The 12,905-nt window shown below is 38.2% G+C and overlaps 1 protein-coding gene across 1 annotated transcript; it reads right to left on the bottom strand.

The window, feature by feature from the left end:
- Positions 1 to 8,160: 8,160 nt before the first annotated feature.
- On the bottom strand, positions 8,161 to 11,429 carry LOC113306725 (receptor-like protein kinase 2). The gene is made up of 2 exons (XM_026555640.1): positions 8,920 to 11,429; positions 8,161 to 8,783 (listed from the first exon to the last, which is right to left on the bottom strand). The coding sequence occupies exons 1-2, from the start codon at positions 11,345 to 11,347 to the stop codon at positions 8,485 to 8,487; spliced, it is 2,727 nt and encodes a 908-aa protein (XP_026411425.1). The 5' UTR covers positions 11,348 to 11,429; the 3' UTR covers positions 8,161 to 8,484.
- Between the last annotated feature and the right edge of the window lie 1,476 nt (positions 11,430 to 12,905).

Below are 12,905 nucleotides of genomic sequence, written 5' to 3'. Positions count from 1 at the left end.
AAATAAATAGTGTACATGTCTTAGTGTAACTTAGCCTGTTGTAGCTGTAACTTAGTGTTTTGTTGTTGTAACTTAGTATAACTATATTAGTGTAATAGTTTTAGTATAACTTAGCTATATTAGTATAACTGCATCTGTAACTTAGTGTAACTCTTAGTGTAACTTAGATTTAGCTGTAACTGTAGTTCTGCATCTCCTGCATACATATCTGCATCATTTAGCATCTGCATCTTAGCTGTAAGAATTGCATCCATTGCATCCATATCTGCATACCTGCATCATCTCTAGTTTGCATATTGTCATCATAACTTGCATCTGTCACTTGCATATCATTGCATGCCTGCATCTTCTCCATATCTGCATCTTGCATTTGCATCTGTGTTTGCATCCTTGCTCTTCAGCTTTGCTCATTGCCTGTAGCTTTGCCATGCCCTGTAAGCATGATGCTCTGAAGCCTTGCTTCATCTGCAGCATTGCCCTGTGGCCTAGCACCTATAGCATTGCCTTGTCTGAAACTTGTTGCCTGAGCATACTTGTTATTTTCTTGCTGTGCTGCTTGCACTTTTTCCTCATTGATTCTTGGCCTCACCCATTTGCTTCAAAGAGACTGATCTTCTCTTTTGAGCCAACAGGTGCTGCTACAGCCAGCCTCTGGTGCTGCTGCTGTTTTCTGTGTTGCTGCTGCTGCTGCTGTCTTGCTGCCTCCTACTGCTGCTGCTTCTTCTTCTTGTTGTTGTTGCTGATGAGCCTCTGGTGCTCTTGTTGAAGTTGTTGTTGCTGTGAACCAAGCCCAACTGGGCTGTGCAACTAAAACAGAACAGCTGGGCTGTGCTACAAGAGTAAGCCTGAAATGTGGGCTTGACCCAAACAAAAGTTGACAACCATTTTCAAACCCAGTTGCACTTCTTTTTGGGATGTGTAAATTCTAAAAGTGATTATGGGCTTGTGAATTGGACTGTGGACTTAGTTACATTTTGGGCCTCAAACTGAAATTTGTTTAAACTGTGGGCTCCAACCATTCGTGGGCTTAGAATCAACTGAACTTTAAACCCCTACATTGTGAGCTTAGACCCAGACCAAAAATTTGAAAAACGTTTTAAAGTTTTAAAACCCAGCTGGGCCTCGCATTCCAGTTAACTGCTAGCCCAAAAACCCAACTGTTTCTGAACTCTGGGCTTGTTTCTGAACTGTGGTCCTGAACCAAACTTCGAGTGGGCCAAACTTTCAAAATTCCAAAAAACCAACGGTGAGATTTACTCACCAACAGTGGGCCTAAGAATCAAAATTTTTAAAACAAATTTGGGCTCCAAAAACAACCCATCTGGGCTTCAGACCAAGCTTTGCCCCAAACGGTTGGGCTCTTTTATTCAAAACCTTTTGCTGGGCTCAGTTCAAACTGATTCGTTGGGCTTCACTTCACACTCAGCTAGGCTTCATTTTGCACAGCAGTTGTGGGCTGTTTTGAAATTTCTAGTGGGCTGTGCATCCTTCCACCAATGTGGGCTTGCTTCCGATTTTAAAACCAAATTTTTCTTTTCAAAACCCATTAAAAACCAAATGATTCCCTAAAAACCAAAAGTTTCCCATAAAAACCAAATGATTCCCACAAAATCAAATGTACGGTAGAATTTTCTTGTATATACTCCAGTAGATAAATTTTTTAAATCCTATGCTTCTTTTGTACATATTTTGCTAATCCAATATGATCTCGGCTGAAATATGTTGGATTTTTGCCTTGAATAACGGAGTTCGGTTCTTTCGTCAAATCGGGTATTCTCTTTCCTTTTTCTCTACTCAGCATGATCGTCTTGTATGTTGTAGTGTAATTTTGTTCATCTTTTGAAACATTGAGGAGAATGTTTAGTTTAGGTTTGGGGGTATAGAGTAGATATCCCGATAACATGCTATAATCGAAAATAGAACTCCTTCCTTTTTGAAAAAAAAAAAATGAAAAAAAAAATATAAAATTGAAAAAAACATAAAAATGGAGCTCATTTACCTTGAAATGTTGACTCTTGTGCATGTATGTAAACATAAGGATTCTTAGTCTAGATATTTAGGCACCCTGATTCTAGCACAATTCACATAGTGATAAGAAACTTGCACGCGCACGATCTACCAATACATGTATAGTCTCATCCTTGAGGTGTTCTATCGGAAGTTTTAGTTGCCAATCACTTTAGAATACTAAACGAAACTTGACTAGCTTGTTCCTTGGTTGGTTGGGATAGAAGGTGGAGGTTACATTAAGAAAGACAACCATCGAATTTAACTGGGTGCATCAAAAAGGGCTACCTCTTGCTAAGAGTCATGTATTTTTGTTTCCTTTTGTATATGTATCAAAAGTGTTACCATGTTAAAAAAAAAAAAATCAAGTATTTATCAATTCCATCTTCTCTTGTTCCAAAAATAAAAGAGAGTAGTCAATGTAAATAAGAGTCATGTAAAGAGTCATGTTTTGTGTTTTTGTGTTATAAGCAAGGAAGGGTGTATGCCATTGATGTACAACGCGAGTAATTGTGAAATACCTCCAACTCATTCACAATTCTCGTAAAGTCCGGACAGCTAGCTAGATTTCGACCTCGGTTCTTAGCCTGAGAAACTATCTCTTGGTGATTAGTAGTCATAACATCCGATATTTCTTTACACATGTGTAGATACACTTTACACTCTTATCACGTGTCTTTAGTTGTTATCAGTGCTAGGATTGTGCTTTTGATAGCTAGATTGACATCTCCATTTTGCTGTGAGCTTCTACTGTCTTGCACATGTCACATTTGATGGAATCTGAGCTTATATTTTGTCCTAGAACTTTGTAGGTACGTTCTAAGCAAACCTTCACGAGACTTCAACTCGTCCACTAGGGACACTTAGTGGTTTAAAAGGCTTAGTGCATACGCTAAATGCATTCGAGAGACCAGCGGCAGTGGTATAAGTAGGATTTCCTTAGTTTTGTTTTACTTGAGGACAAGTAAAATTCAGGTTTGGGGGTATTTGATGAGTGCTAAAAAGTGTATATTTCTATATATTTTTCTTGGCATTTAACTCATCTTTTGTGCATTAATTCTACATTTTATCCCATATTCTGTATTTTCATTGTTTTCAAGAATAAATATTTTTATTAATTAATTTTGTATTTTTAGGTTCTAAATAAAGTTTGGATGGAATTACGGAGCGAAAAGAGAAGAAAAGTGGTGGAAGCCGATAGGAATCACGCAAGGAAGCCGCGAGGAATGTTGTGCACAAGACCAAAAGGCTAGAAATGGGCTTAACAAGGAAGAATTGTTCTTAAAGAAGATATGGGTTTGGCATACCCAAGGCCCAAAACCCTTACCCAAACCCATTTACAATATCCATACCCGTCTCCTTCGTCAGCCGTCAGATTGGATCACATCTGAATCCAATGGTCGCATCATCGCCAGTACATCAAAGTCTAAAGCTCCTGTCTAACACTACAACACCTAACTCCATCTTGAGCCGTCAGTTTCGTTGTATCAGGCATCCGACGGTCGATACCAGCCTCTTTACTTGTAGTCGTTAGATCAATCTATCATTTCCGCATCCCATGGCTCAGCTTCGCGAATCATCGAGACTTGATGCAACCTATCAACACCCAAACACCTAACACCTATACCCGCAGAACCAAACACACCCCTATCCCTAATTCCATCGACTCCACCTCCATCTTCTCCACTCCGTCTGCAACAGCCTCACCTTCACCACCAACTCCGCCAACTCCACTGCCTCAACCACCAAAATCAACCACCAAAAGCCATCATGGCTATCCCTCACCGAAACTCATCATTCCCCTAAACTTCTAGCCATCTGTTCTCTCGATTTCTTCCCTGATTTCTCTCTGAAACCCTAGGTAAGAAATCAATAGAATAGGTTGAGTTAGAAACGCAATTGGAAGGCATGGAGAGGAGCAGGAGAGTCAGAGAAGAAATGGGTCGACCTTCTTGAGTGATTTGTCACGTCAAATTAGGTAAAGTCGAACCCTGATTTCAACTGTGTAATTTGGGGATTTGGGGATTTTCTCTGTAAACCCAAATTGATTAATTTGGGTATAAATATGGGTTGTGGGTGTTGTGTTGAAGATATGCCTTGGCTAGCCAGTGCTTCACCCAAGAGGACTGGAATAGCCAGTGCCTCAAGGGTTAGTTCTTAGTTTAAATTATTTTATAAATTTCAATTGTATTTGTCCCATCCATGCTCTGATCTTGTTGTGCTTGAACTGTCTAGGATTGAATATCCTTTTAGGTTGTTAAAATACTAAGAAAGCTTCTCTGCGGGTAGTTGCAGTGTGAGAGCCCCAACTACTACTAGGATTAGATTCATCTTAGTGTTCTTAGTAATCTTTCTAGACCAACCCTTAGATGAACAGCCGGCTTTGAACCGCAACTGTCATCTAGTTATTCAGAGAGCCTAGAAGCTGACTTATAACTAACAAGGGACAAGAACATAGTTGGAGGACTTAGCTTAGGAAAAGGGTGGATTCAAAATCCTAGTCCCTTCTATACTTCACTGCCTTTATTTCTTTATCAATGCCTGTGTTACTGCCTTGGTTTCTTTGCCACTATCACTCTTTGTCACTCACTATCACTGTCACCACCTTTGCTTCTTACTCACTGTCATCACTTAGCTTAGATAGAATATCCTATAAAACTTCAACTTACACACCCTAGTCCCTGTGGAAATGACCCTGCCTTGCACACTCACTACAACAGACCCTGTGCACTTGCAGGTATAACATGTAGGCCTTTCTGTCTCTCCTTATCCTTTGCTCTTGTTTCTTATACATTCCCTGGCCTACCACTTGCGGTACTAAGGGGTTGGTTTCTTCTTAGGTTGGGTCTGTACACATACAGTTTCCTTCCAAAAAAATACAATAAAAACCATTGCAGGCTTCGCAGCATTAAGGAGTAGTTTACCGGTCTGACTATATGGTCGGATCCGGGCGTCTGAACATTAATTGTATATATGCATAACTTGTCTTTTCTTGCGTTTTATACTTCTTCTATCCAAATTTTGAAGTTAATGAAGGATGAAGCGTGCATCAAGACCTAGCGAGGTATGTATTTGAACCCTGTTTTTTGTTCATGTGAACAAATTAACCGAATATATGTTCTGAGAATTTTTCTTGTTGTTTTCTAGATTATAGTACTTGTTAGTTTTTTTTTTTATCTCCAACATACAATTGAACTCTTTCTAGGGTTTTATTTCTTTTAAACTAGTCACGATATGCTATACAGTGCGGGAAGGTAAGACGGAGACGGAGCAGGATAATCAACAACGGCCTTTGTAAAAGAAAGTTAAAAAACAAAATCATTTGGATAAGAAACAAGAGGATTCTGTGTTGAGGTAATAATAGTAACGATGTTAATAATGTTGCAGACCATGTTATTAGTAGTCTTGTTATGGATGATAGCGTCATAACGTACGAGATACTTAGCCGAATTTCGGTGAAATCACTCATGCAATGTAAGTGCGTGCAAGCACTGGAAGTCGTTAATTCAAGAGGATCTGTACTTTATTCATTTACACCTTAATCGATCAAAAACATGTCCACGTCTCTTTGCCATATATCAACTTGTAGATGAGCGCTTGTGCAACCCTGAAAGAGAAATTGTTGGAATCTTGCAACAATTATAAGCACGTTTGATGTATCAAATTAATATGTAAAGAACCGAGTCAAAACAACTCTATCGAAAACAACTTGACGAGGGCAGAATCACAGGTTCAACAAGTTGTCCTTAACACATTAGTTCGCGGAGTCGCCTCTTGTGTGTTTTTCAAACAGATTTTCGAGTAGAATTTATATGAGAAGATTACTTGTAAATCGAGTTAGATTTAGGTTTCCGTCAAAAAAAAATTTCTTGTAAAACAAATCAAAAACGAAAAAGGAATTCTCTTATAAATAAAACACTCAAGAAAATTATTTTTGGAATTAATTTCCTAAAGAAAAATTAGCAAAAATAATATCGAGTAGATACACGACTTGGTGTATGGTGTACACGGACATTTCATGGGTTGGGCCATGTATCTCGAGGCTTTTTATTAGAACCATTTTTTTGGGACCATGGTTTTTTTGTGGGGGACCATGATACTATTTTAGGCAAGACATTATAAGTAATCCTAAGTCACCCCTTATCTAAATGTTTTTCTTAATACCAAACTTACCCTCCTTAATTAAATGTGTTAGTTTAATGCTTAGTTAGTTATTAGTTAATGATTAGTATGATTAATAATTATTAGTGATTAGTATGATTAGTAATGATTAGTTACCATTAAGAAGTTCTATTACAAAAAAATGGAAAATTTTCTTTGCGAGAAATTTAAATTTTTTTGCGATTAAGTTCGTTTACCCAAATTTATGACCAAAAATGAACTTAATGATTAGTGATTACTATGATTAGTGATGATTAGTATGATTAGTAATGGTTAGTTACCAGTAAGAAGTTCGGTTACAAAAAAATTGAAAATTTTCCTTGCGATCAAACCGAACTATATATTTGGTGTGACCATTAAATAGTTCGGTTACAAAAATATTTAAAACTTTTTACGATCAAACCGAACTTAAAGTTCGGTTAAGAAACATTTTTTGTGACGTAACCGAACTGATCAGTTCTATTGGGAAATGTTTTTTGCAACTAACCGAACTGTTAGGTTCGTTTACGAAAATTTTGCGAAATAACCGAACTAAGGTTCGGTTGGGAAATGTTTTTTGCAACTAACCGAACAACTAGGTTCGGTTGGGAATTGTTTTTAGCAACTAACCGAACTATTAGGTTCGGTTGAGAAATGTTTTTTGCTACTAACCGAACTATTAGGGTTCGGTTGGGAAATGTTTTTTGCTACTAAACCGAACTATTAGGGTTCGGTTGGGAAATGTTTTTTGCGAAATAGCCAAACTGTTCTTCATGTTCATAATTTCCATTAGGTTCGGTTAGTTCGACAAAGTTTTTCACATAATTCCTAGTCGAACTTCTCTCTGCAACTTCCATTTTCAACTCATTTGATGGTTAATACTCATTTTTCAATCGAACGAGGAACGTCAAGGAAAGAGAGAAGAAGAAGAGAATATTTTTTTTTTCAAAACTAAAGAATTTCAATTCCCCCTGTTTTTGTTTTTGATTAATAGATTCATTTAGATTAGATATATATGATTAGATTTGTATAGTTATTAGGTTAGTTTTAATTTAAATTAAAATAAAGAGTAAATGTGTATTTACCCAATTTTAGAACACCCCTTATAAATATAGGGAGGTTGTCCTAATAAGATCATGATCCCCAAAAAAAACTATGATCCCTAAAAAGTGGTTCTTTTATTATTGCGAGGCAATGTTTCTCTAAACAATTTGCTTTCGGTAATAAGGGATTGATTTCTTCTACGGTGGGGGTGTGTACAAGTACATTTTCCTACCAAAAAAATACAATAAAAACCATTGACAATTTATACAGGTCCTTCTTGACCACTTTCTCGGAAAGCCTTTTGCCTGTCCAAAAGAAGCTGCAGTGGAATCTTACTCAACCTCAGCCGCAACAAAGGGCAGTGGCGGACGCACTGGGATCAAGTGGGTCAGCAGACCCCATCCAATTTTGTTTTCCATGTACTAATTAATTAGATATTGTAGTGTTTGACCTCTCAAGTTTAAATACTAGTGTTTGACCCTTCACCGAAAAAATTCTAGGTCCGTCACTGATAAAGGGAGTCACCTTTCATGATTGGGCAAGGGATGTTGCAGCTCGTGATACTGCACAAATGGTGAACTTGCTTAAGGTATGAATGCTATTGACATGTCAATTTTATATTTAGTGTACGCCAAAAAACGTGGACTTGACGGGTAAGTAGTCGAACAGAGTATGGAAGAGGACCAAAACCCATGCCTTAAGTTATCTGTTTTCGTAGTTTAATATCTGATTAATCATTGTTTATGCTTCTTAAGTTTTCTCGGACGTGCTTTATTTGAGTTGTTGCTGTTAGAATTTTATAAAGGTGTCATAGTTCTTCCATTTGGTATCCTCAGTTCCTCACTCTTCAATGCTTCGGACTTGTTGCCTAATCAATATAATCTCAATACTGCGGACATTTGGGTCCGATCGACTGCCTGAGAACCAGAAAAATCAAACTACTACTAGTTAATGTGCATATATAACAGCTTCTTCCCAAAGACCATATGTTGATACTTGATTACTATAAATTTATATATACAGAGTTTCACCATAATACAACACCCGCGGAGATCATTATAAGCATATGTTCCTAGATGATAGATAAAAGATACACACAACTACAAAATAGCTCACTTGAGCAACCTATATTACAATGTAGGACAGGTATTTTGCATTCCCTGTGCAAGTTGTATCAATATATACTAGTTGTATAAACTACTACTACTTGGGCATAAAGAATTGGACACCAATGGGCCGGGATGACCTTGATGTTTTATTTTGCTCAGACAAGATTGGTACTGGCAGAATCTGTTACATTGCATTGACAAGCATATTTAGCGCGTTCTTCATGTTTGGCCTTGCTCCTGGGGAGATATTCACACAGCCTAAAGCAATTTTAAGAACTGATAGCATCTGACTTCGAGCCCAACTTGATGTTTTGCTGACAGTAGGATCAAGAATTTGATCACGATCTGTTGTATTACTCAATGCCCATTTGGCTAACTCAATCCCATCATTGACTGCTGGTTTTCCTGTGAGCAATTCCAACAGTATAACCCCAAAACTGTAGACATTCCCTGGCACCGTCAATCTCATTGTGTAAGCATATTCTGCAAAAAAAGAACAAATGAACTCAAAATTAGTCATGAGAACTGAGACGTAATTTAACTGGTAGAGATGTTCATGCATGCAGCAATGTCTGAATCATCAAATAAGCACAAGAAATGAGGTTTTGTACTACTTTACCTGGAGGAATGTAGCCAACAGAACCAGCAACTGTCGAAAGGCTTCCAGTATTTTTTGACGGGTCGATCAACTCAACAAGCTCAATGTCACCAATCTGAGGTTCCTTTAAGGACTTCAGGAAAATGCTTTTCGATGAAAGGTCGAGAAGGAGAATCGAACCACTACTGCACCCATGAAGAAAAACCAGACCTTGAGCTATTCCAACAGCTATACTATAACGACTTGTCCAGTCCAAAACCTTTCCCAAGTTCCCATGAAGAACCTCAAAGAGAGTTCCCTTTTGGGCGTACTCGTAAAAGAGGTAAGCACTATCAGCAGTCAATCCATACGCCAATGGAACCATGACATTGGAATTGTTCAACCTCCCCAGGATCTCTAGTTCTTTAGCAAACTTCTCGCGGCTTCCAAGGTGGAGTATGTTATCATCCCAATTCAGCTTCTTCACATAATAATCTCTCCCACATGGCATAACAGCTTTGTAATAGGTCGAAAATCTGTTCTTAATTATAACATTCGCTGTATTACTAACAGGCACCATTGCTGCAGTGAAATCAATATTAGATCTATGGATTCTATTTGCAGTTAATAAATGACCATCGATAACCTGAGGAGGTGAAATTTGTTCTCCAGAATATGTGTTCACATCATTAACACGGTAATACTTTCTTGTAACAAATAACACAATTGTTAGAGCGACTGCAGCACCGAGAACAACACTGATAACTGTTATTAGAATAACCATAGGGACTGGAATTTTCTTATTCAGTGAGGTATTATTGGTAGATGAAGTAGAAGTATTAGTGGTAGTTGAATTGGTGAGACCCTCATTTCCAGAGAAATCAACTACAACAAATGACCTGAATGATGGGAGATTTCCTGAGAGATTATTATTTGAAAGCAATAACCGCGTCAGACTTTCCATTGTGGTGAGAAATCCCGGGACGCTACCTGAAAATTTGTTGTTGGAGATATCCAGAACCTCTAATGCGCTTAATCCACCAAGGGTTTCAGGGATTCTTCCTTCAAAATAGTTTCTACTAATATTCAGGGCAATCTGCAAATTTGGTGGCATCTTTGGAATATTTCCACTTAGACAGTTTTCTCCCAGTTGGAGTTCTATGAGAGAAATCAAGTTACTGAACGAGTCCGGTATCGAACCATTGAGCTTATTATGTTGTAGATTGACACTCACGAGTTCTTTTAAGTTTGAAATCGCTGAAGGAATAGAACCAGAAAGAATATTCTGGCTGATGTTTAACACTGACAAGTTCTGTAATTGTGAAATCTGGTTAGGAATTTCACCAGAAACATTGTTGGACTGAAGTTTCATAACTTCAAGCTGACGAAGGTTACCCAACTCCTTTGGCAATGAACCAGATAAGCTGTTCTGAGACAGGTCTAACAATGCTAATTTCACACAGTTCCCCAACTCCTTTGGAATTTCACCACTTAAGCTATTATTACCGAGATCGAGATAAGTCAATTGCTGAAGTTTCCCGATGCTTGCAGATGGAATGCTTCCATTAAGAGAATTGTTGCCCAACCGCAACCGAAACAGACTTGTAGAAATATTTTCTGGAATAGGCCCTGCTAGTGAATTAGAAGATAGATCAACAATCTCCAAGTTAAGAGGGGAAAGGAGATCGATGGGTATGGGTCCGACTAAATGATTGAAACTGAGATCCAAATTCTTCACATACTGAGAGATTCCCGGAGGAATTGTGCCAGAGAAGTTGTTCTGGTTTGCAGCAAGACGGGTTAAGGTTATGATGTTGGAAAGGTTCTTAGGGATTTCACCATTCAAACGATTGGAAGAAAGGAGAAGAGTACCCAATTTAGAGAGACTTCCAATTGAATTTGAAAGAACCCCAGAAATCCTATTATTACTAAGATCAACCCAAGTTAGGTTTTGAAAACTGAAGAGCTCATCAGGAATAGAACCCTCAAATTGATTCTTTGAAAGCTGCAAAATTTCCAAACTAGAAAACCCACTAAAATTTGGCAAAACCCCAGACAATTTATTCTGACTAAAATCCAGCGTCTTTAATCCATTAAGCTTTCCACAATCTAAGAAAAACCCATCTGGGATTGAAGATAAAGAGTTTACTGAGACATCAAGATACTCTAATGAATCAATTTGACATAATTCAGTGAGAAAATCAGAACTAGAAAGACCTAAATTTGAAAGAGAAATACGAATAACGGAGCTATTAATATTATTACTTCTACAAACAACTCTCTCCCATAAACATGGATTCGGGTCTGTTGTATTCCAAACTGTACCGTTACTATTAACCGAATGTGACAACCTAATCATGATACCTCTTTGATTATTAGAAAGTTGAGAGAAAACAAGAGATATGAAATTGAAGAAGAAGAACACAGAAAAGCAAAGAGAGCCATGATGAACATACCTTGTGGTGCTCATTTCAGTGATTTGTAAAGCTTATCATATGTTTGTGTTTTGGTTTGTGAAGATAAACAAGAGAATTTGTATCCTTTTTTCCTGAGGATTCTGTTTGTTTGTGGAAAATTTTTTGGGAGGGAAAGTGATGTAGACTTTACCATAACAAGGACTTTGACTCATTGACTGACTAACCAACTATTTTGACCCCACCCTATTTAATGTTTCCCGACTTCAGAAAAATCAGACTAGAGTTTTCAAACTTCGACTTCAAAAGCAGGTTACGAATAGTACAGACCATTTTACATGGCACCTGATAGAATTGGTGTGTATGTTTCTGTGGATCAGGAAAGTATGAATTTATGATCATGATGATAGGACAATCTACCCCATATGTAGCCAATAAGAGTGTTTGATTGTATTCGGCAGATTTGTCTGAGTGAGTCCCGCTTGGACTTGTAACCTGACTTTTTTTGTCATCCAAAGATAAGATTCTTCGTTGTTTCTTGCGAATGAAAGTTTGTGAAGGATTGGAGAGGCAAACCGCGTAGTCCGTGGAGAAGGGGAAGGTGGTAATCAGAGCAGTGCCAATTCAGTCTTCTTGGGTTATTTTCTTGTCACCAATAAATTTGATCATTACACAAGTCAGTCAAAGTTTCATACGTGTGTTCAACTCCACGGAGAAACCAAGGGTCCCATTATTTTCGTGATGACCGAGGTAAAAACAAGATACTGTATGTTACCAGCTGTAAAAAGAGCAGCAACCCAGTTCTCACGATATGATTGTGGCACTCCCCCCATTTGCCTAATCGTAAATGTCATCTGTCTGTTTTTGGGAACGGCCAATATGCCTATCGAGGTCACTAAGCAAAACTTTGGAAGACACGTTAGATTTAGGCCATTCTAACACGTTAAAAACTTCCATCACGATGGAGTAAGAGAAAGACGAACACGTTAAATTACCCAATCCTAACAAGGGGAGGTAATGATAATAAATAACAATATCGGACTTTTCGAGTCTGATAATTGGAATGAGTACAACCAAAATTCCTTAACGAGGATCATTGGAGGGCAAGTCTGGTGCCAGCAGCCGCGGTAATTCCATCTTCAATAGCGTATATTTAAGTTGTTGCAGTTAAAAAGCTCGTAGTTGGACTTTGGGTTGGGTTGTCCGGTCCGCTTTTTAGGTGTGCACCGGTCGTCTCGTCACTTCTATCAGCGAAGCGTTCCTATCCTTAATTGGCCGGGTCGTGCCTCTGGTGCTGTTACTTTGAAGAAATTAAAGTGCTCAAAGCAAGCCCAAGCTCTGGATACATTAGCATGGGATAACATCATAGGATTTCGGTCATATTGTGTTGGCCTTCGGGATCAGAGTAATGATTAACAAGGACAGTCGGGGGCATTCGTATTTCATAGTCAGAGATGAAATTATTGGATCTATGAAAGACGAACAACTGCGAAAGCATTTGCCAAGGATGTTTTCATTAATCAAGAACGGAAGTTGGGGGTCGAAGACGATCAGATACCGTCATAGTCTCAACCATAAATGATGCCGACCAGGGATCGGCGGATGTTGCTTTTA

This window comes from Papaver somniferum, chromosome 8 (genome assembly GCF_003573695.1).
Source record: "Papaver somniferum cultivar HN1 chromosome 8, ASM357369v1, whole genome shotgun sequence".
Classification (NCBI taxonomy): domain Eukaryota; kingdom Viridiplantae; phylum Streptophyta; class Magnoliopsida; order Ranunculales; family Papaveraceae; genus Papaver; species Papaver somniferum.
Note: the sequence above shows the minus strand (reverse complement) of the source record. Positions and strands in the feature narration are given on the sequence as shown.

Excerpts from the sequence above, each read along its gene's own strand:
- LOC113306725 (XM_026555640.1), bottom strand. The coding sequence starts at position 11,347 with ATGAGCACCACAAGGTATGTTCATCATGGCTCTCTTTGCTTTTCTGTG. Across the intron at positions 8,784-8,919 it reads TGTTGGCTACATTCCTCCAG|AATATGCTTACACAATGAGA; the intron begins GTAAAGTAGTAC and ends CTTTTTTTGCAG.